Here is a 25,521-nt window from a genome sequence, read left to right on the forward strand (position 1 = left end):
TTGAGTTTTATTATGATGTAATTAAAGTATATTGTCTCTATATATAAAATTCTCGTGTCACAATGTTCCAATACTCCTCCTAAACGGCTCGACCAATTCTTATTAATATTTTTATGAATATTTACTATTAGCTGAGAATCGGATACGGTGATAAGTGATGAGGGGTGTCCAGTTCACCAAAAAATCTTACTATTACAATACAAACAACTATTAATTTTTATCTACCATCTATGGTCAATGTATGCCGGTACTATAAAATTTATAAAAATAAATTATTTTGGTAAGTCTTTAAATATATATTAATTCTGTAGGAAATACTAATACATTAGATAACAAGGTCTAAAAGATCATTACCATCTGAATACCCCATTCCAATTACATTCAATTTGACCATTAAATTTTACGACGTAGCATTCGTCGCTTTTAGTCAACAATGGAGCGTTTCCGCAATGTACGGAACTCCCGGACATTTGCATGCACGCCTAATATGCATGCTTGAAGTATGCAGACATGCCAATTTGTCGGGATTTCCTTCGTACGGAATGATAACAAGATTTGGTTTTATGGTGATAAATCCTATGTGTAATTTAAATTTTGAATTTCGAATTGAATTTGAGTGCTCTTAGTTATGGTCAGCTAGAGACTGTCACGTCTACCCGTCTACTGATTGGAGTCTATACATACATTGTATAAAAAAAATGGCGCGTTCTATAGTCTGTGGTTCGTTTATACTCTATACTTACTTACTTGCTTTTGATGACTTTGTTACACTGCTGTCATAATCTCTGTTATATTAAAACAATACAATTTTTAAACAAGTAAATGATTATTCAATTACACTGCTAACATAAATATATAGACGTTATTACAAGTATATCGGTACATTAGGTGTTTTTTATAGTCATAACTATATCTTTTAAATATTTGTAGTACATTTCATACCTTATATTATGGATATAATTAAAATTATGCTGCAGTACACTGAACGTCTTAATTTAGCGTTTATACACATCTTATATAGTCTTGTCCTTAATTCTGTTAAAGCACTTATTTCTAGTAAGTAAACTAAGTAGGTCAGAATAGATAGAGATAATAACAAGTCTTAAACGTATACAGCCTCTCCAAGTTTAACCAAAAGTTCGTGGTGGTATTGGCTAAACTTTGTTCACATTTTTTATAAACAACTTAACATACGTCTCATTCAGATTGACAAGTCTAAAGTGAAGTCTACTTGGAAATTGGCTAGTAAACAAAAGTGGTCGCCCTCGCGGCGCCATTGATTCAATCTGAAGGAGTGTCGATGTATGAGTTATTGACTCTTTTGGTGTAAACATTCTTTCCGATAGCAAATATAGGTAGTTGATCAATCTTGGTTTCATATAAAATGTTTACTATTTCATACTAGAGAAGTATATTTTGGTATTTGCGTGTTTTGGATAGAGTTCGAATTCTTTCTAGATATATTTGTGTTAGAAAAATTAATTATTCTTGAGATAACCGATTAACTTCGACCAATTCGACTAAGGGTCGTTTAAGAAAAGAACGTTCCAATTTTTTGAAAAAGGTCGGCACCGTACTTGCGAGTTTGATTGTGTCAAAACAAACAAACAAAAGTATAAAATTTTTCTTCATTCAGTTCAATATTTAAATAAAACTTATAGAGGTACTAAAAATATACATATGTATAATTGAAATTGCTTATAATTAAAAACATAATTTTGGCTTGAATTTAATATCTCAACCTTAAATAAAATTTAGAAATTACGTAAAACCAGGATGAACGGGGTTTTATTACCGACGAAACATAATTATAGGTATGCACTTTTACAACCGAAAAATTTAATATAAGGCGCAGAATCTGCCCAATGGAGGAGAAGTGTGTTGTTACCTAACATTCCATACAAAAAGATAATGAAACAAGATATATCGCTAATGTGCATTCAAAAGCTCCCTGCTGTGGACAGTTAAAAATTGACCAAGCATGACGTTAGAGCGTTACATCCGGTGAAATGAAAAATGGCGTCGGGCGCATTTCCGGAGCGCGTGCCGTGATAATGGACTGCATTTTATAGCTTTTTGCACTCATTGTTTTATCTTATCACTTTTAGAGATTTATATATCCAGAACAAAGAACATCCTTGTTAATATTACATATATTACAGTCATTCATTCTTCTTAATAATATATTTAAAAAAACAAACTCAATTGAGAAAACTACTACACTAAAAACTCTTAGACTATATTTCCCATATCACCGATAATTAATGGCTAAAGATTAATTCAAACTATTTATTATACAATCTACACTTCATCATATAACGTCTACGTAGAACTACGAGGAGCTACGAAAGCTACGCTCGTAGCAGATTCGACATAATTGGTTTTCTTTATTTGAATATTTAAATGTACTGCAGTATTATAATATTTATTCACACGAATGTGAGTAGTCATTTAATTCTAGGGAGTGCTACTCTGTTTACATTTTTGTACGTTTTCAGTTTACAGGAGAATTCACTCTCACAACATTGATTAAAGAGCCCTAAAAATTATATAAAATGCCGTATATAAATAGATAAATAACCGGGTTTTACTGGTATTCAAAGGCTGACTCGCGAAACTTTGGTAATAAGTGTCCATGGGCGGCAGAATTACCTAACAACAAGGTTCACTTGGTCAATCAATTCTTTCATTGATTGTCCTGACCATAACATGTTAAATACTTAATGAAATAAACACCCATACATAGAAATCATGAAACATTTTGTAACGTTACCCCAGCTGTCAATCATAAAGTTAAAATTTAAACGGTCCCTAACTAAACGAGGGATTTTTGACAGGGGATTGATATGGATACACGTACTGTTTTAATTTATTTTAAAACGTAGTATGACTCAGGCATTCTAGCTATTGAAATAAATAAAGACTTTTTTATGAACTCTACTTTCGATATATATGTATTTACAAAATATGTACTTCGATTTAGTATTTAACATGATAAATAGTTGTGCCCTTTTTAATTTTTCTTTAATATAAATCGCATGTAACGTTAATTTAGCGAGTAGTTGAAACTGATCTATTTTTAAACATATTATATGTTTAATCTATAACCCATCTGAAAAGGTAACTCCATGTTAAATCTATTGTGTGCTTTGAATAGCGAGCGACCGAATCACGAAATTCCGTAACGAAAATAACATAACCTAAATATTAGTGCGGCCGATACCCATTAGAGCGGTACAAAAGATATACTGCGTCTCACATCAGTCTGTATAGCTAGAATGTCTTACTGGATAAATTATATAGATAATTATCGATGAAAACATTTTCTTGCTAAAACACCTGTACGTGGATTTGTAGTTGTTTTTCCAATCAATGTTCAATATTGTTTTGCCACGCCGGCGCCCGATTTAAGTTTTAATTAAAAGCCGTTTGTGTCTAAATTGGACGACAGCATAGTAACAGTTAGTGGAGATAATTGGTAATAGCCCTAGAGTTATAGAACTAGATAGGACTCTTTAATGAACCTTGTTAGTTACGCAAATTGTATTACCAATTGTAGTTTACACCATCAAAGTACCAATAGTCCTGTCTGATCCCATTTTCTGTCCTTACCGCACCCATTCCTTTAACACAATTATGTCTCTCTTGCCATACCAATGTGTAGGAGGAGTGGACCATTCTTGATCCTCCTTGAAGAAAAGACTTACAACCATCGACGCGAGGTCACGTTTCTTGTACTTACGCTTGTGCAAACTCTTTTATTTCTTCTACCACGGAGACAAGCGAAGAGACGGAGGACTATCAGTGAGAGATGTTTCCACATATAACGCTGCATTGCACTTGCCCCTTGCAAGTAATTTTTGCCTTTGCCGCTACAGTAGTGAATAATACTTAAGATTTACAAAGTTTAAATGTTTCAGTTTATCGGTTTTAAATTTATAATAAAAGGGTTTAATAATACAAATTTAAGTTTTAACGAAAGAGCAAACAGAGTATTAAAAGGCCGGCAACACAAGTTTTAAGAAATTGTTGGTTACGCCAATAACGTCGATTAAAGACAAAACAATTATTTTAAAGATTCCTTAATCTATGTATCTATGATATCGGTTTACGTTTAGTTCAGTTCGGGCGCCGGAACGACGGCGTCATGAACGTAGGATGTAAATTTTGTTTTGCAGAAACATTGATTTACATATTTGGGTTATTGCTTTTTAATAACATCAAATTCTTCTCTTGAAAGTATTTTTTATATCGTGTTATTGAAGATGGAATACGTGCATAGATGTTGGTATTTGTTGTAGAATCTGTTTTCACAATTTGCATTTGAGTATTGTCTTCTATTAACATAACTTTTACACATTTAAAGAAAAACACTTTTTTAACGGAAAATCGGTTAAAAGTAAGTAAACAATTCGGTTAAATTTAAAATTATGTTTAAATAATTATAAGTTTAAATACAATAATACATAACTTCAATCCGTTAAAAAGTGTTTTTCTTTGATTTGCATTTAAAGCTGCCAAAAACTCTTGAAAAGTATTAATTTAGTCAATTCTCTTTATAACACACATCTGCCTATATAAGTTAGTTCTAAAAACATTAAAATTTATTTTCTAACACTCAAATACAAGTTCGTTTATTAGCTAATGACTATTAGGTACATCAAACCTATTTTTTCATTTATTCAAACTTCGTCACATTCAAGAATAAAAACAAAATACATACAAATTATAAGAGATGCAACGGGCGGCCTTATCGCTATCAAGCGATCTCTTCCACACAACCCTAGTAAGGGAAAATCTAAAAAAAGAAATATGATGAGTAACGTGCAAGAAGTGCATAACCAAATTTTATATGAGAAAAAAATTAGGACCTTTCTTGCGTAATAAAAAAAATTAATACGGATAGACGACTATAAATTAATTTTATAACGAAACTCTTTCCAATGATTTTCAGCAATTGTGGTCGGCGATAGTTGTTATCAGAACTTTTATTTAATGCTCAACAAACATTGACGTGTATATCAGACAATACAATAGTTTCGATTACCTTATCCAAAGTTTTTGACGCACACAATGACTCGGCGTGATATGCTTCGCACCCGGCGCCGCTTTGTTCCTTTTGACACGTCAAAGATTGGTCCGTTGCGATCAATAGGCCTTTCAGCCATCCCGCAATATCAAAGCCTATTGCAACAATAACGTGTCGCGTGAAGCCTAGCCGCACCGTTATATAGGCAAAGTATAATTTATTAATCTTATTGGGAAATGTTTTTCAAAGTTTTAATGTTTGCATAAAAATCAAGGTTCAAATCCTTGAATGGAGAGATGCAGTGCGTCACTTTTTTATTTGATATTTCACTGACTGATTGATGACAGAGAACAAAGATAATCTTTGATAATCTTTCATATCAATTGTTAAGGATATCATAGTATCTTGACGTTACATAAATATGGAGATTGATAACACAAATGATTGAATCTCGTAACATTATATTAATTAGAATTTTTAGAGATTATTACAAAATCGCCGATTTCTAAATAACTGTGAGCTTATAGTAGTATTCTTGCTTTCATTCGTGCTTAGTACTCTTATTAGTAAATTGGGCTAGTTAGAGCAGTGATGGCCTAGTGGCTCCACCATGCGATTCTCATCCCTGAGATCGTAAGTTCGATCCCCGGCTGTGCACAAATTGACTTTCTTTTTATGTGCACAACTAACATTAGCTTGAACGGTAAAGGTAAAAATCGTGAAAACTCAATTTTTTACAACTTAAACTAACACAATTTTTGTATGGATTCATTAATAAAGCTGTAGTAATAATAATAACGAGACAATTCAAGATTTCTCTATTAAATACAGTCTTATAGAGAAATCTCGTTTAAAATTGTTGCAATAGATTTTCCTCAAGCATAATTTTAATCTTGTAATAATGTCAAAAGATAAGAAAACTGAAAAGAAAGATATGAAAACTGTTATCATTGCGCAATGTCACATTTATTACATAAAAGAAAATCATATAAAATATTGTGATTCGTCATCGCACTCTACGAAAGCAATTCGTCGGAAAAATACAAAAAATTTTACATTTAAAAAATATATTTCAAAATGCCGTATAAATTTTCTCGAAATTCTACAATTTACTATTTATCCCACAAATCCTAAGCTAGAACGTATTCTGGGACTGATCTTATTACTAAAATGATATGTACGAATTGAGCAAACGTTGAATGGACTCATATTTAACAAATATTTAAATAATTTAAACATGAAGTTGTCTAGACGAAGTTTTTCGCAAAAGCGTAAGTTTAATGTTTATTTTAAATCACGTACACAATTTCTTATATAATACTCGTTATCTTCGTATTAGAAACGCCTACGTACATGAATATATACTTATATCACAGAAAAGTTTTGTTGATGTTTGGAAAGGATACATTTTATGGTAAGAAGATGGTATGGTAAGATATGAGCAGGAGGCTTGTCTGACATTTCAATCAATCAATCAAAATTTATTTATTCAGTTTAGATGCGACTTAAGGCATGCTTAGTGTTACCCATATACACTAGAAGTAAAGTCTAGACTAGACATCATCTCAAATAAAATTAATTAACACAGACAAATTAGGCATCACTTAGTTAAATGTAATAATTTGTATTGGTTTCTTTCCTTTTGTAAATGTTTGGACCTTTTTGTAGATGTATATATTCCAGCTCTGGCTATATTTTCAGTGTATTTTTTTTATAATATAATTAACGTTAGCTATAGGATTACGAAATCAAGAAATAAAGATGGTATATTGCAAAACGTAGAGAATAGAATCACCAACCTTACCTAATCTAAAATAAAACAAAACTTATAAAATAAACTAAAAACTAATACCCAAAGCTTATCTCACTGATTCATGAATTGCGATGCAATACGAAAGAATAACAAATACTAATAAGTCATGATTGACCAGGATAGGATATGGTTAAGAAATGTTTAAGAGTTTTAAAAGATGTTAAGAGATTAGATTGGCTTCTCTCCTGCCCGTTATCTCTAAAGGGTTTAAAAAGGACATGAAAAGGATTATTAAAACCTGTTTAATACGTTGTTTATTACTAAATTTTTTACGATAAATAGATAGTGATGCAAGCAACATATAAAATCAGGTATATCGTTTGTTAAGTCACTGAAATCTGTCCCACTCGTTCGAGTTTATGGCTTTTATTTTACGACTCGCCATACAGATTTTATGAAGTGATCGTCCCAAAATGTGAATCTACAATGTATTTACAGTCCCAACCCCCAAAAAGGTGCACAACCTTTAAAGTTTTGTGACTAAATTAAAAAAAACTGGTGAAGAAATATTCTATTTTTAAGGAGTAATAATCGAGAATACTTCAAAAAAGGGACTACTATTACTATGTAAAATTAATTAAATAGCAAATGTACAATATGTTACAGAACTGTTTGTGTCTGACTTTCACAACCCATATACCGTTTATTCGTGTAATTAGATATTTCATTTCTACTACACTTATTTATGCCCAGCGCTATGGAACACGTCTGTTCCACAGCTTCACACATTACACACTTAAAATGCACCTTTTTAATTTATGTGTTTCTGTGCGTATGTTAGATATGTAATGTCTGTGGCTGTATATTAATAAAAATAATACATACTGTGAACGCAATTCCAATTTCAAACACAAAATCTGTGTAACGAATTCCAACCCTTAACGTAACTAAGAGGCGTTTCCGACCCATGGTTAACAAACACCGTATTAATACCCGGTTATTACTGGGCAAGGAATTAACCGGCCGTAGATGGATTAATGAATCGAATATGAGATATGGGACTCGCTTTACTGCTATTTACTGTGTTTTGGATTAATAACTTTGCTTCTGTTTTCAGGTATGCTTCTGTGGTTCATTACAGCGTAAGTCTAGTTTTATTACATTTACTTGTAAATATATTACCTACAGACCTACAGTATGCAATTTTTCATCAAATTGGTACATTATTTATAAAAAAAAACGAGTGTGCTTATGACCACACGACTGAAGTGAAACTTCTTTCGCTCCATCTGTATATATATATATATATATATATATATATATATTTCTCTCTTTATAAGAGAAAGAGAGAAAGAATATGTGCGCGCGCACTGCTGTCTCTTGCTTATATCCCCCACTCAACATCCGTTCGCCTTGCCCGATCACACTTTTCGTAACGCTTACGAAACGCGTTCGCCAGCTTACTGAGTCAAGCGTGCGTAAGGAAGTTTCACTTCAAAAAAACATAAATTTTAAGTTTCAAAATCAGTAAAATTGTGGCTTGACTCAATACTCTTTCCGTTTCTGGGACTCAACAACACTTAATTAACAACTGGCTTTGTGTATAGTTTGACACATATATATAAAATCATGATATATTTTACATACAGTAGAAAACCACATTGGTTTGTATGTTCTACAGTATTCTCAAACTTGAACAATTTACACGTGAACAGATTTAACATAAGACTTAGTTTTGAGTGGGTCGTAATTCCTTCATACGTCAAATAAGATAAAGCCACTTACGAAACTAATGCCGCGTCTTAGTGACAACCTTTGCATATCAAGGGTCATACTAGCCAAATATGTTTTTGATTCATTTTTTGCTTGGTCATAAAGGTGCATAAATAAGAGGATTTTATTTATAATATTTTTAACCACTCGCCTCCAACAATATAATAATATCGAAATAAATGTTAATTGCTTTGTAATGAATGAATGCAATGTAACAGTTGAAGATAGTGCCTACGTCTGGCAAAAAAAAACTTGAGAGGTGGCAAGGGACACCCGGATGGAACGAAGTTCCTTTTGATGGATTAGTGAAGGAATTGTAATTTTTTTTAAGTTATAATAATATTTTATGTATTAATAACAAATAAAATAAAATATAAACTCAATCAGTAAGCTCAATTTTAGTAAATAGAGTACCTAAAATTATTATTTTATAATAATTTATTGTGACAACTATGTACATTTATAGTATATTATAGAGATGTCGCTAGCTTCGTCGTTACAAATTTTCGTCTTATTTTTTCCGTCTAGCCCCCATTCGCAACGCGCGATAAGGAACTTCGTTGCAAATTACGAATAATCTTTAAACTGTTTTGATTAACATTGGCTTTTTGACGCATGCTAAATTAACATGTGACATAATAATGGTATGGATATTCGCTTATACTACATCTGATTTGTGTGTACAAAAATTACCAGAATTCGACAACATCCACTCATTTGTCTTCATTATCAAAGGCCCATTTAATTTCAAATAAAGTAATTTATTTCCCTATCAATTTCTTTGACCTGTCATCAGCTAAATATATATTTATGATTGACGATCATTCCCCCATCCTTATTATTGTAATGACTTACAAGAGTATTTAAAACTATTAAACAGTATTAATGACGATCATAAAATATGATTTAGTACTCATTAAGTTATGAACAGTGTCTATTATGTTTTAAATGAGCTTATTTAGTATTCGTGTATTTGTCTTTGAAGTGTTACAGGGATTTTAAAATATTTGAGGATGTCCCTCAACTAACTGTGATTTTAGTATTTTTTACGTCGTTATTTACCACTGGTATGTATGTCTCCCGTATGGCTTTGGACCTCTTGAAAAATTTGGACTGATAATATTACATACATAATGTAAGTGATAAGTTCCCAGTGTTACAGTAGGTTAGGTTTTTTTATAGATCAGCAATCGGGCAGGAGCTTTATCTCATGTTAAGTGATATCGCTCATGGACACTGAATGCCAGAGGGTTCGCGAGTGCCTTGCCGGCCTTTTAAAAAAAAGCTTTTAGGTTAAAGCTAAAAATATTTACCTTCATTAATTTCACAAATCATTATTAATCATAACAATTAGGAGCTGTTATAACATGGAATTGGAAAAATTTACCATTATTTTTTTATACAACCTTTGAAGCTTGAATATTGAATACATTTCGTTTATTTTTGCCAATTCTTATCTGATATGTAAATTTTGGGACCACTTTAAAATTCCACATCAGCTAAGGTCCGTGTTTGTTACAATAAGTTTCAGACCAAAGCATATCCAAACTTATTCGCAACAAACAAATTCGGGTCTAAACATAAGTTTTGGAAAAACCCTTGTATGAAACATGTTTGTAAAGGAAGCACCTAAACTTAAAGTAATAAGAGCGGTTTCTGTTTGAAGTGCGTCGGCTTGTTTGTGGTTCATAATGTCGGCGGTGCATGCGTGGTCACGCACGTCTCTATCACACCCTTATCTGTCCATGTCGGGGTCGAACCTACTATCCCATTGCATCAGCATATGGGAAGTATTGATATTACAACCACAGCAGATTAAAAAAATCGGTTGTCTCTAAAGTCGATTTACTGACGTGAACGTGACGTCATTAGAAATTAGAAAATACTGATGCTATGATTGCATTTTTAAAATGAAAATTTTAATTTTATCTGTTTGATAGATATTTTCTATGGATATAGAGAAGGAGGTTAATGGAAATGACAATTGAATTGATCAAGTTACATTTATTTGTACGCATATATACAAGTATGTCAATTAACGAACAAACGCTGCAGAACGCGGCGGCCGATTGTGCTTCTTTGTCGCTCGTTCCGCGATCTCGCTTGCACTTCAAGCCTTAAATGGAACGACTCAGAGCGAGGTAACGCTGCATGCGTCATGTTTTTTCGTGCGTACAGCCGGCTCCGACAATTATAAGACGTTGTCACGTCAAAAATCACCAATTTAAACAGTTAATTATTTATCAGTATTAAAATAATTAACTATTTATTTTGCAAGTTTAAAACCATTAAATAAAAATCTTAAAGTACTCGAATCGTTCAATCTGACAGATAAGTACTGATTTATTAACATTTGATAGTTTATCACTGTATAATATAAAACAACTTCCTCGTTGTGTCAGTTTGATCGCATCAACTTTTAAACATTAGGATACCAATATTAATAATGATTTTAAGTGTATTACGGACATTACCAAGATTGAGTGATAATAGTTGGAATAATCAATTTTTTTCTAGTATTTAAATTTCTCGCCTTTTGCTCCAGCGACTTCACTGTCAAATCAGTTGCTAGATTTTCTTTGCCCTATACTCCACTTTGTGAACATTACTAGCCGATGTATCGATTTTCACACGTAATAAAAAAATTTTCCGCATATGAAAGTACTTGTTTCCAATAAATCTTAACAAACATATTGCAGATATGACATGTATTTCTTGACGTCAAGAGTACAGATTAATCCGGATAAAACCGCGATATGTTGCTAGTTATCGATAGCCATCAAATTAAGAATGATACGATGATATATTCTCTTAGGGAAACAATGCTATCTTCTCGCAAAGTGTTTCCGACAAGTATTTTGACACTGTCTTCGATAAAATCGCACTTTAAATATAATCCTTGCAGTACCTAGTTCGCAGTAACGTTCCGTGAGTTTACTTGTAAAGTATGACTGTGCTTGATGGAATTTATTATCAGGATGAAGCGAAAATCAAAAGAAGATTCAAAAAGTCAATCAAAAATGTGTGCAGTACCAAAACATTGAAAAGAAAGTTGCCAATTATACAATGGCTCCCAACATACAGCTTCGCTATCTTAATACAAGACTTTATAGCAGGAATAACTGTGGGCTTAACGGCTATCCCTCAAGGTATTGCGTACGCTATCATCGCCGGTCTGTCTCCCGAATATGGTTTATATGCTGGAATTATGGGTGGATTAGTGTATGTGTTCTTCGGTAGCTGTAAAGATGTAACAGTAGGGCCAACAGCGATTATGGCAGCAATGGTTGGCAAATACGTAAGAGGTTACTCAGCCGAATTTGCTGTACTGGCGGCGTTTCTGGCTGGCATAGTGGAGTTATTAATGGGAGTTTTTAATTTTGGATTTCTGGTCGAATTTATATCCGCACCAGTGATCAGTGGTTTTACTACGGCGGCTGCGCTGCAGATAGCATCATCACAGTTGAAAGCACTTTTCGGTCTTGAAGGCTCATCAGGGACGTTTTTTGCTGAATCCGCTGTGAGTTTTGTCAAGAATATAACGACTGCAACGCTTTGGGATCCCATTCTTGGCTTTGGAACGATACTTGTATTGTTGATTCTAGAACGTGTTGGTCATGGATGTTCTTTGTCTGGTGGCACTTCACAAAAAATCAGATGGTATATATCTCTTAGTAGAAACGCTGTTGTGGTAATTATTGGAATGTTAGCAGCATTTCTAATCAAGCAAATACTAGATGACGAACCTGTGATATTAATTGGTGATATAACTGGGGGACTACCTGTGCCCAAACTTCCACCTTTCAGTGCTGTAGTTGGTAATGAAACTTATAATTTCTATGATATGCTCAGCTCATTTGGACCACAATCATTAGTTTTACCACTAGTAGCTATTTTAGAGGCAGTAGCCATAGCGAAAGCGTTCTCTGGAGGATTACAAGTTGATGCTAATCAAGAAATGATCGCACTTGGATTATGTAATATTGCGTCATCGTTTGTAAGTAGCATGCCTACTACAGGTTCTTTTACAAAGACCGCATTGAACCACGCATCAGGTGTGCAGACTCCTGCAGGAGGCATTTTCAACTGTTTGTTAATTATTTTGTCATTAACAACATTAACTTCTACTTTCTATTATATACCTAAAGCATCGTTAGCGGGACTCATTATAACAGCAATGTTGTCTATGATAGACTATAAAATGTTCGGGAGATTATGGACTCACAGTAAGCGTGAGTTATGCATTTTAATTGCAACTGTAATCATATGTTTAGGTGTAGGACTAGAATATGGTATAATGACAGGAGTATGTTTCGATGCCGCAATAATTTTATATGGTAAAGCCCGACCCACCCTTGACTTTTACACTCTGAAAGCATCAAAAGCTGATTTGATCGTAGTTCCACTAAACTATAATTTCTCTTATTGCGCTGCAGAACATGTTAGAAATATACTTCTTAAGGCAGCTCTGAACGCGTCACAAGACTGCTTCATAGTTATTGACGGCACAAATCTTATTAATCTTGATACAACAGTGGCATCGAATCTTATGTCTGTTTCACAAAATATAGACAAGCGAGCATGCCCAGTTCTGTTCTTGAACTTCGACGATCGACTTAAAAAAATGTGTATCGCAATAAAGCCGCTATTTGCAGAAAAGTTTATATCTACTGTAACAATATCTGACGTTGTCGATGTATATTTAAAAAATATGTGAGTAGTTATTTATAGTAATTTTAAGTTTTAATTAAATGATCTGTGAGACGGAAATTGAAGATACGATAGCTCATGAATGCCAAGAACTAGGTTTTTATTGTATTATATAGCTTACATTAAACGTTATAGTTATTTTTATATTGTTATAAATTTAATTTAATTTAGTAATAAATGGAACCAACAAATATTAAGTTAAGTTTTTGTTTTGTATAAAGTCCCTAACAAAAGATTAAAAGTTTTAATAAATGTAGGACTCTGATATTATCCTCACACTTTTCAATGTAATTTTTGCAACGGGTAAAACTTTCACAAGAGAATATTTTATACAGTTTTAACATAACTGAACAGTTTCTTTAGATATAAAATTTTGGGTTATTTTTAACAACGTTTGATTTTAACACTGGCTATATTTATATAATGTATATAGTAACACGCTCTCAATAATAGAGGCTGTGGGCAAGGGGAGGTTTATCGCAAAATTTCTGATCCCCTCAATATTTCTATTGCTCCGATGAACGCGTCAAAGAGGGGTGTCATTCGGTTTCCTGGAATTTATTAACGTGATTCAGCACTTGTGAAGGTGGCAGATTTATGTTCTTATCGCGTCAAATAAGTGCATATATCGTTTAGGCTCCAATGCCACTTTTCAAATAAAGACGTATCAAATTTTTATCAAAAATTGAGAATATTGGAAAATTATAATTGTGTATCTGAATATTATGAAAATTATTAGTTTAATATATTGTAACAGCCAATATGCGTGCAAAAATGTAATTCTTAGAATATTAGCTAGGCTACATAATTTTATTAGTTTATCAATAATATTATACTAGTGTTCACTTCAACGTGCTTGTGTGTACTGATAAAGTCATTTGTTTCATTATGAAAATAACATTATCTTCATACAATCTACTTGGGATTGAACTGTCTGACATACTTCTTGATAATGTCACTAATTAGGGTTCTGCTGCAAAGGAATCGATGAATTTATACCATTGTAAATATATGTTAAAACTGTGGTGAAATAAAATTATAATTGCAATATAATTATTTTCATTAATTCGTTTTGAAGTTCCTTATTTTAAATAACATTTTATAATTTTGTTTAATAATACTTGTGCTTACGTTTTAAGTAAAAGGATTATATTTAATACTATCACTAAATAAAAAATATCAAAGATGATTTTGTTGGTCAATTGTTAATCAAATCTCTGTACTGAAAATTATTCAACGTAGACGCACGTGCGTTATTGCCTACAAACGGATTTATAATATTTTTCAATTCTTTAAATTTTTTAAATATTATAAATGCTATTTTTATCGATAAACACGATGTTGACAAAGTCTATGTGTACTAGTTAGTACTAGTTCTCTAATATTTGAATAAAAAAAAATTACAAGTAAATTTGTGTCGGTCTCGTAATTATTAAATATTTGTTTTAAAACAAGTGCGATATATAGAGAAAGTACGGAATTTGTAGAGCGTTTTACGAGTCGCGCTTGACTGGTTAAAAATTGTATAAATTATTTCTTTACAAAGTAGTTTAAAGAAGTTAGTATTGTATCAGAGCTCGCTTCAACCGGAGCTATGACTGCTCCCGATAACATTCATAGTAACAAAGAGCCACGCATCAGAAGAAGATTAAAAACGTCTATAAAAAAAGTGTGCAGTAAAAAAGCGATTGAACGTAGATTACCTATAATACAATGGCTTCCAAAATACAGTATTGGCGCTCTTATACAGGATATAATAGCAGGAATAACTGTGGGTTTAACGGCTATTCCTCAAGGCATCGCCAATGCCCTCATAGCAGGACTTTCTCCGGAATACGGTCTCAATGCAGGGCTACTGGGAGGTTTTGTGTACGTGATATTTGGAAGTGTTAAAGATATTACAGTTGGACCTACCGCGATTATAGGAGCGATGATCAGCCAATACGTTGAATATTCTCCAGATTTTGCAGTATTAGCGACTTTTTTGGCAGGATTAGTAGAATTTTTGATGGGAGCTTTTAATTTCGGATTTCTTGTGGAATTTATATCGGTGCCTGTCATAAGTGGATTCTCAACAGCAGCGGCATTGCAAATAGCAGCTTCCCAATTTAAATCTTTATTCGGTTTGCAAGGTTCAGCTGGTAACTATTTCGCACAATCTGTTGTATTTTTTATTGAAAATATAAAAACTGCAAGGCTATGGGATCCTGTCCTTGGCTTTGGGACGATTTTTGGTATTATGTTACTTAAACGTATCGGACAAGGATGTTCTAATACAGGTGGAATATTTCAAAAAACTAGATGGTATTTATCACTGAGTAGAAACGCAGTCATTGTCGTCATTGGAATTATTATAGCATTTGTTATTAAACAAATCACAGGTGAGGAGCCTCTCATATTAGTTGGCGCGATAAACAGAGGATTACCTATTCCTGGACTACCTCCATTTAGCACTACTGTCGGTAATGAAACTTACAGCTTTACAGACATGCTCGCAGTATTCGGACCGAAATCCTTAATTATACCGTTAGTGTCAACGTTAGAAGCAGTAGCCATCGCTAAAGCCTTTTCGAACGGATTACAAGTCGATTCTAATCAAGAAATGATTGCTCTAGGTTTGTGCAATATCGCGTCATCGTGTGTAAACAGTATGCCAATCACAGGTTCCTTTACAAAAACTGCTTTGAACAATGCTTCTGGTGTCCGAACCACCGCTGGAGGGATATTTAACTGTTTGCTTGTTATTTTATCATTGACAACGTTAACAACAACCTTCTATTACATACCTAAAGCATCATTAGCTGGACTTGTTATATCTGCAATGTTAGCAATGGTTGACTATAAAATATTTGGAAAGCTTTGGAGACATAGTAAGAGGGAGCTGTGCGTTTTGGTTGCAACTCTTGGTGTATGTTTAGGAGTGGGTTTGGAGTATGGGATAGTGACCGGTGTGTTATTTGACGCACTCATAGTGTTGTACGGAAAAGCTCGCCCAACTGTTGATTATTACGTTTTGAAGATTGCAACAGCTGATTTGGTTGTTGTCCCTTTGAATTATACTATGTCGTACTGCGCTTCTGAACAAATAAGAAAAACAATATTACGTGCAGCTCGAACTGTTACTACAGATTCATACATTGTAATTGATGGAACTAATCTTGAAAATATTGATCTAACAGTGGCATCAAATCTTATGTCTGTTGCGGGGGATGTGGACAAACGAGCATGTCCTGTTTTATTCCTGAATTTTGATGAGTCAATAAAAAATATGTGTGTCGATATAAATCCGAAGTTACGTAGTAAATTTGTGAGAACAACCAACGTTTCTGATACAGTGGATGTTTATTTGAAATGTGCGTAAAATCTTTAGCCCATATAGTTAGTGAATATGAAGGATCTCAAAAACAAACTATAGAAAACAAAGTAGTCAAATAGTTTGTAAATCGTATTGTTTTGAAAGATATTGTGTTATGATATCTAGAGTCTAATGACTGCAATTATATTTTATGCATTTTCACATTTACATTTAATCATAGTAATATTGGAATTGTTTTATAAATAACATTATCATAAAAAATATTCTCTTTCACATATCCTAACATTTACTTTTAATATTATAGTAAAAACGTCAAAAAAATGTATTGGCATATGTCTACTGATATTATTTAGAAAATATCTGTATCGTAGAGAATAAGTAACTCTTGGATGGAAAAAAAAATTGTGAAAGAATTATTTCATCCCTTACATTTTCCCTAAGTAATAGGTTATGTGTTTATTCAAAATAAATGCTATAAGTAAATATCTAAAGCCCTTAATACTTAATTAAGAAGTTGCTTTATGCAGACCATTAAAAAGCATCATTTCATAATTCAGATCCCAGTAAAAGATTTTTATATTTTGTAGATATTAAAATTCTATCAAGAGTTCTCATATATTTAAGGTTTAGCGTAAAATATTAGCTCGAGTCGTGACTCGGTTTTATGAAATAGATTTTGTATTACGCGTCTACATTAGTTCCGGACTGCCAGATCCAAGCATGTTAATCTTTCCTCCCGTCTGCAACAGCTATATTCGTCTTATCAAAGTTTTTATACAAAGAAAAAGGGATTTATATTTAATAACACATCAGACATTTAAAGACTAAATTAAATAAACATTTATAAGCTATCCAAGGCTTTTTATCTTTCAAATGTCGTCTTTCAAAATATTTACTTTGTGTAACACATAAAGTATATATATATTATAAATATGAATGTTGTGCCAATACCAACTGTGTAAATTCAATTGGAAGAAAGGAAAATAATATATTCAAGTTTAAAAAATAATTAAAATAGTTTTAATTAATGTTTGGCGGTGAAGGCGAAGGTTATTTGCGATACCGTACCGACGTATATATATATATGTATATGTTCGCAGAGTGAAATCACAGTAGTGATATATTATACTTTATCATATAGTCTAAGATAAATTAAATATCAAACGGTACTGTATTCTTTTAATATTAATCCCACATCAAATTCCATTCCTTACTGTTTCTATTTAGCTACTATATTATACCTTATCTGCTATACAAGGCTTGCATTGACACGTCAAATCACGCGGAAATAAAGGTTGAATGAACACAACGCTGTCACCCTTCACCAATTTATGTTGATCTCCCAACTCCCCATCGTGTCTTGTGAATAATAGGAACAGGGGGCAATATTTAGTGGGACCAGCGGGTCATTATTTAATAGCCACCTCCTTGGGTCTTTATAAATTTCAGCGTTCTGAATGGGAAACAGTTTCCAGATGATTAACTTTGACAGTATGTACTGATTTATTGAAAAAAATACGTCACCTGTAAAAATTTAATTCTCTCTAAGGAAGATTTTAGAAAACTTCCTACATTTTTTTTATAGAACAGGGGGCAAACGGGCAGGAGGCTCACCTGATGTGAAGTGATACCGCCGCCCATGGACACTCTCAATGCGAGAGGGCTCACGAGTGCGTTGCCGGCCTTTGAAGTGTGAATGCCATACAATTGTATTAAATGATGTTTGTTACAACAATTGGAACTTTAATTTATGACCATATTCATAGATAAGAGATATATTTGTTATTAATCCAATATCAATTCGAAATCGAGAATGAATCGTAATCCGATTGTATTAAAATTTGGATTACAGTACAGTTAATACATGTTAATTGTTTGAAGGTGGTTCTGAAAAGTTTGGTTTTCATTCGATTTGAACTTTATTGCTGTAGACATAGGATTGAATTTGGATTAGCTAGGTGGTATTTTATTACGGTTATGTATGGGGTCACTTCAGCCCTCGTCAAGAGTTGCAGACTGAAATGAAATACCGGCTAAATGAGGCGACCAGTTGCCAATAGCAACGTTCCACTCATTTGCCTGTTTGGGACATAGTTTATATATTTGCTACAGTCAAAGGAAATGTGTTGTATAATTGGCAAGAGAAAAGGGTTAAATATAGTCCAGTACTATAAAATTAAATTTATTTAGTCGTATTTATAACTATGTAACCATAAACAAAAGCTGGTAAGAAAGTCTACGCTTCAAATAAAAATATCCTTTTTATTATATATAGTATTTTTTTTTTCGTTTCATGTATGTTATCCACGGTGTACCTTGTTATATATTTTATATAATAGGGTAGAAACGAACTCATAAAAAGCATTAATCGTAGCCCATGGATACCCATTTCTAGCGGGTGTGTTGACGGCCTTTGAGAGAGGAGTACCTACATTCTTACTTTCAATAGTTGAAGATCGTATCTTTCACCTCACCGGGAATCAATTCCGATTGTGTATGCATTTGTAGGAAATGACAAATTCGTAGATTACTGAACTTTATTCTTTCATACCTTTGATGGTTCACGTTTTACAGCAGATTGTTGCCATATACACGTTGTAAAATTTACGTCTAATTTAAAAAACCTTGCTTTTTATACATCAGTAACTTCTTTATAGAGTTTGGGGATGAGTAAATAAGAAAAAAGCTCCGTAAAATATTCATGGGACAATAAGTGGCGTTTTATGGAGGCTGCTTAATGGCGCGACAGTAACATTAAACTGAGTTTAACTTGCGTTTACTATCGTACAAGGAATCGATCTCTTCAAATTGGTTTTTCATTGGCCCCGACTCAATTTGCCTACTGACTATGAATATTAAATTCCTTTTTCAGTAAACTCGTTTTTGAATGCAGGATTACGATATTGAATTTTTATTTTTTGTGTAGTATGTTGTGTTTATATCTGGTATTAGTTAGTGTGTAATTGAATTTTTGTGAATTGCGTGAGTGCATTGATCTAGAAAATTTCTTGATCCTATTAAATATACCTGGAATGATAAAACATGAAATAAACGTTCTTTATCTATTTGTTTATTCAAATCAAATTCAGTAATACTTTATTCATATAGGTAACATAATCTACACTTATGAACGTCAAAAAAATAAATTTAATGTATTTAAATGCTTCTAATTTCATATTTACTGCCAAATCTCAAATCAAGAGCGTAGAACGGAAGAGAAGAGCTGGCAATAAACTCTCCGCCACTCTTTTTAATCGCCAAGTTTTTTTCTTTTTCACAACGTTTGTAAGGAGCTGCAACCATTACATGTTCTATATGACATCTTGAGTAATAAAGAATAATAAAATAAATTAAAAACAAAGATTTGTACTCTATCAGGAGGCATGGTGAAATACTCTTTACATACTCTTGAGAATAAATTTTCCCATTAGATATGACAAAGAAACGGCTATCATAACTAGCGATTCTTAAGGCAATTTCTGCCGCCCACCACCACGATGTGGAACCAGCTGCCCACTGAAGTATTTCCGAACCGTTTCGACTTAGGGTCCTTCAAGAAAAGAGCGTACCGATTCTTAAAAGGCCGGCAGCGTGCTAGCGAGCCTTCTGGCAGTGCGAGTGACCATTGGCGGCGGTGTCACTTAACATCAGGTGAGGTGCCCATCTGCCTCCTGTAAAGTTAAAATAAAACGTCTCTCATATTCTTTATAATAATAATATAATAATAAAAAGTCTTTATTCATTTTAAGTACTTTTTTTCAAAGTGCAGTATACAAAGATTTTGAAATAAACTATCAGTCAACCGACTTAAAAAAGGAGAATATTATTTTCAAATATGATTCAAGTTTCCAAGCACGTGTATTGTACGTGTCAAGTATGTTCGTCCACAGATTTATCACAAACTAAAAGTCAATGCGAAAAGATCTTTTTATTTGAATCAAAGTCAAACTAGTACGTGTATAATGTTATAACATACGTTTAGTAGTAGGTACGTTAAAAGGCCGGCAACGCACATGACCCTACTCATGTGCGTAGCCGGCCTACAAGTTGAAATTTATTGACGAGGAATAATTGATACCTTGATGATGATTCCAAAATAAATGGTTTTTTATTTATTTATTTTTTTAGTCTCCTGTTACATGGCAAAAAAGACAATAAATTGACAAGTTTGAAATTTTAAGTTTTTTAAGATTAAAAAAGCTAGAAACATAATTTCCCAAGACTAGTTATATTATAATACCGATTTTGCATCTCACAAGCGAGATTCTTCATTTCACAGAGTATTGCATTCATAAATAGTCGTGGTTCGGCACATAATTCACCTAGATCGTCGTAATATATCATGCACATGCCAAAGCATGAGGGGTTTATGCCGTTCAATATATGCCATCAATAATATCTTTGTTTACACTATGACTCTTCTTACATGTCACAGATAATTCGAAGATTTTCTGAAACTGTTTTTTAATCTTCTGCAGATGTGATGTAAAATCTCAATATGCGCTATTAATATTGAATATTGTAAATAAAAATATTACCGATGTAGCCGGGGCGTATTTCCCGACGCGTAGCACGTCATTCGTGTATTGGAAGCAATGATATATATATAAGTATAATTTGTTTTTTTTTAAATGGTCAGATTGAAAAAGTCCCTGGATACGATGGTAGAGTAAATAATAAAAAAAAAGTATAACCACTACTAATATTATCGCTACTACCTGGCTAGTCTAAAGAATTAGCATAGCTTCCACAGCTGATGGTTAGAAATTCTCTTACGCAAGAAATAATTAGCGGTAAGTTTTTTGCCGAATTTGAGTTTGATACGTAAATACCCTGTCATTCAGCTGCTTACAAGTAGATAACAACCTTATTATTTATACCAAGGCCACTATTTAATAAAGGAAAGAGACATGATATACAAATTACGAAAATTTGACCTCGATTATAAATGCGGACGGCTCATACATAATACTTATAATTTATTTATTTTCCTTTTTTCTAATTTACTATTAGAATAGAAAACTTAACTTAAATAATGTAGCAAAAAACCTATTTATAACTAATGCAATTCTTGTGAATTCAGCCGGCGTGCAATTGAATATATCTCACAAGAAGCATATTCAATGTCAATTTAGTGTCAATTTCAAAATCATGTTCTATAAACATTTTCGTCAATTAAAAATGTCATAAATTGGCTATGTTTGGATTTTTTGCCGCTGCAGTACTTGTCTGTGTTAAGGGTTATGATTGTTTTGCAACGAGTTTCTTATCGTAAGAGTTCGTCATTAAACTTAACCTAAATGACAAATATTATTATCGTTCGATACCTTGACCTGCTCAGGTCACGCTAGAGAAGTAAATTTTCATTCACCGAGCGATCACATATCACTATCAAGTGTATTGTAATATAAATAATCGATTTATCTTCAACATACAATATTCTTAACCTACATAGTAAATGGATACATAACTTTAGCCCCGTGGCAGAGTTCCTTTAATACTGGCTGCTTTTCTTCGCTGTATTGGGATACTTTTCTGTCGAGCAAGGAATGTACCAGCTCCCATAACTTGTTTATAGTTTACCTGAAAATACATCATCAAAAAGATAATAAGAGAGATGTTGTCGATTGAGAGAACATTATAATATGAACATTCCTCATGTATTGAGTTTCTTGTTCCATGTTTAAAAAAATGATCTTTAAGTGTGCAGTAATATTGTTCATTTATCGTTATAGAATAAATAATAGAAATTGATTGCGTTCTTAATGAAGTAAATGTCTGTGATTTACATTTAATAGATTGCGTAAATTATTAAAAAATGTTGCTTAGCAATTATTTCTGTATGAAATAAAAAAGAATTGTTCATTTCTAAAACGTTTTTACCTCTTAATGCAGGTTTGCGCTCGCCTGTGTTGAACCAGAGTAAATATATGTTCTTTTCCACTCTTCTATAAAATTAATTAAAAGCGTGTTTCTCTATATCATCATTTAACTTTAATACAGACAATTCCGAAAAGAGTCTTTTTCGAAAGTGTTTATGTGTGTTTGCTATATGTGTGCGAATAGAATATTTGTAAATATATAAGCATAATAATAATTTCTTAATTGTTGCATTGTTTTTCACCATGAGCCTATTTTATTTTGATAACCAATTTTTTTTTTGTTCCAGGTACATGGTCTTCACATATAATTATCAAAAATATAGTAAAAAACTATTTTAAAAATAGTAAGTATGGACCATTTGGGAGGGGTATTTTTTTAATATTTGTAACTCGAGAGACGTCCTATTTGTCGTCTAACGTCTAATATTGCACTGCGGTAGGTATTTCAGAAATTTCTTACAATACATCGCCATTTTGAGTGAATAGCGTGTTCTGTACTCAATCAAAAATATCATAAATTGTCTGTTACAAATTCGTAGATATAGATAGGGGCTCTAATAGTGAATAATTGTGGTGTAATTTTTTTACAATTCGAATATCTACTGTTTTATCACACAACGTGGCTTTGTATTTACTTTTCTTTTAATCAAATAGCGAAGTGTATTGGCTTTAACACGTGACTCCTTTCCTTGAGGTCCTAGGTTCAATACCCTGTTGTGCACGAATAGACTCTCGTTCTATGTGCGCATTTAACATTCGCTCGAACGGTGAAGGAAAAACTTACCTTATACCCAAACAGACTACAGCCGATCACCTATTTGCCTATTAGATCGACATATTATCACAAAACAGATACAGAAAGCTGAGAGCCAGACCTAAAAAGGCTGTAGGGCCACTGATTTCTATTAATCAAATTATCTTCAAAGTATTTTTTAAATAAAAATTGATATTTACTTGGTAAACGAAGTGCAACTCATGCGAGCAATACAAATGATTAACAAAATTTCTATTGAGGTAGACATGTACACTGACTGAGTTCACAAGAGTTGCTTGCTACATTATTAGTTATAAGATTTAGGTATATTGGTATACGTTTTATGTCGGATAATCTGTGTGGGTAATGTGTCGTTCTATCAAATGAGAAATAACTCTTACGATAGAATAATGATTTGGAATTAATAAAAAAAATTTTTTTTTTTCAAAATTAATTTTTATATGAAAACACATAATAAGATTTCATGAATTATGCGTCTATTCAGCCAATATTAGTTAAAATAAATACATTCGTGAAAAATTTGTACCGAAATCACTATTATTTTATTATGTAAACGGTGTCGATTATAGAAGAAACCACTGGCGGTCTCTCGGGAACATAAATTGTCTGCCTCAGTGCAATGAACGCCCAATAAAAATATCTGATACTCATTTATATAAATGACCTGAGAAATTTTATATAGAACTATCGTCCTATCCATGTTGATGGATACGTGCTTTAATATTTTGGATAGCCTATGTTTATAAGGAATATTATAAGGAATTTATAAGGAGCATTCTAACATTTGAAAATATTTCAAAATCGGCCCTATTGTCTTTGAGATTATTTTAAAAAGAAGAATTTATCCTTTTGTATAAGTTTAGATAAAGTTAATGATTTTATAATTTGTTTTTATAAGACTTTGCACTTCTTGCACTTTACGCATATTTCTATTTTTAATTTCTCCTAACCGCGGCTAGTTGCATCTCTTGAAGTATGTCATTTATTTTTCTATAAATGTAAATAAATAAATAATAATGTTTGACAAAAATGACTATTCAATTATTTTATTCATATATTTGAATAAGAAACGATATACCTTAGTATTTTTATTAGGTATTTATTCTCGTCATGCCTTTGATATTCAGCTAAATGTTTAGACATGTATTAGTACCTATATTAAACATTCTATTGATACTTTATTAAAAACCTTTCAAATATAGAATGCACCCGGGCGTTGCCCGTCTGTGTTTAGAATTCCCTTCCCAGCCTGTCTAGACATAATTGAGATTAGTATATCACAGTTTGAACAAGATTAATGCAGTATTAAGTAAAACTTAATTCGTGAATATTTTTTGTATAAAAACCAAGCATCATTTAAAATTGGTTTGTAAAAAAACTCATCTGTTGTTGAGTTGAGTGATACCGCCGCCCATGGACACTCACAATGCCACAGTTCGCGTGGTCGTTGCCGACCTTTTAAGAATTAGTACTGTTGTACTGTTTTATTGAAGGACCCTAAGTCAAGTTGGTTTGGAAATGCTTCAGTTGGTGGTTCCACATAGTGGTGGTTAAAACTTCCTTAAAAACTGTCAGTTATGGAACGACGTACGTGAAAGTGATACGAAAAAATCATGTTTGTTTATAGTATTGTCTTTTATTAACATAGCTTTTACACATTGATAAAAAACACTGTTTAGCCGGATTGAAGCTATATATTATTTTAAACTTATTATTATTTAACATAATTTTAAATTTACAGCGTGCGTGGTCACGGTGACTGAAGACAAAAGGTGTTGAATGTCAGAAAAGTATTGCAGCTGTAGAAAAAATTGTATTATTTATATTTATTTCCCCGGAGTTGGTATCGACTAAAATATGAAGGGTTTATGCAGAAAAGCATATTATAATACATAGCTTCAATCCGGTAAAAAAGTGTTTTCTTTAAATCATGTTTCTTACTTAATGTAGCTTATATAGAATAAAATAATATCATTCTTATATAAAACTAAAAGTAAAACTGTACTACGCAAATAGCGGCACGAAAAGAATGCAATTGATCAAAGTTTAAAGACACGTTTCGAAACGTCTAGGCGCTTCCAGACGCCCCCGCATCGCCCTTGGTCAAGTTTTTGTCTAACAGCTCTTGGTCTGGTTTCTCTGAACTTTTTACTCATAATGCAAGGGAAGACTCTAAAACTCAAATAGTTTTGTTGTATTGTAGCTGTATTCCAAACACTTCTGAAGTACATTTTTTGTCTTTGTTGACAAAGAAAATGTTTCATTTAAATGCAGTAAACATTC

General features: G+C 32.6%; 2 protein-coding genes across 4 annotated transcripts in view; both read left to right on the forward strand.

Annotated features, from left to right (window-relative positions):
• Positions 1–25,521, forward strand: part of LOC110996645 — a 298,070-nt gene that overhangs the window by 122,096 nt on the left and 150,453 nt on the right. The gene's annotated exons all lie outside the window — the stretch shown is intronic.
• On the forward strand, positions 11,440–13,457 carry LOC110998836 (sodium-independent sulfate anion transporter-like). Its single transcript, XM_045629340.1, has one exon. It carries the CDS (start codon positions 11,503–11,505, stop codon positions 13,270–13,272), a length of 1,770 nt encoding a protein of 589 aa, XP_045485296.1. The 5' UTR covers positions 11,440–11,502; the 3' UTR covers positions 13,273–13,457.

Source organism: Pieris rapae, chromosome 8 (genome assembly GCF_905147795.1).
Source record: "Pieris rapae chromosome 8, ilPieRapa1.1, whole genome shotgun sequence".
NCBI classification, from domain to species: domain Eukaryota; kingdom Metazoa; phylum Arthropoda; class Insecta; order Lepidoptera; family Pieridae; genus Pieris; species Pieris rapae.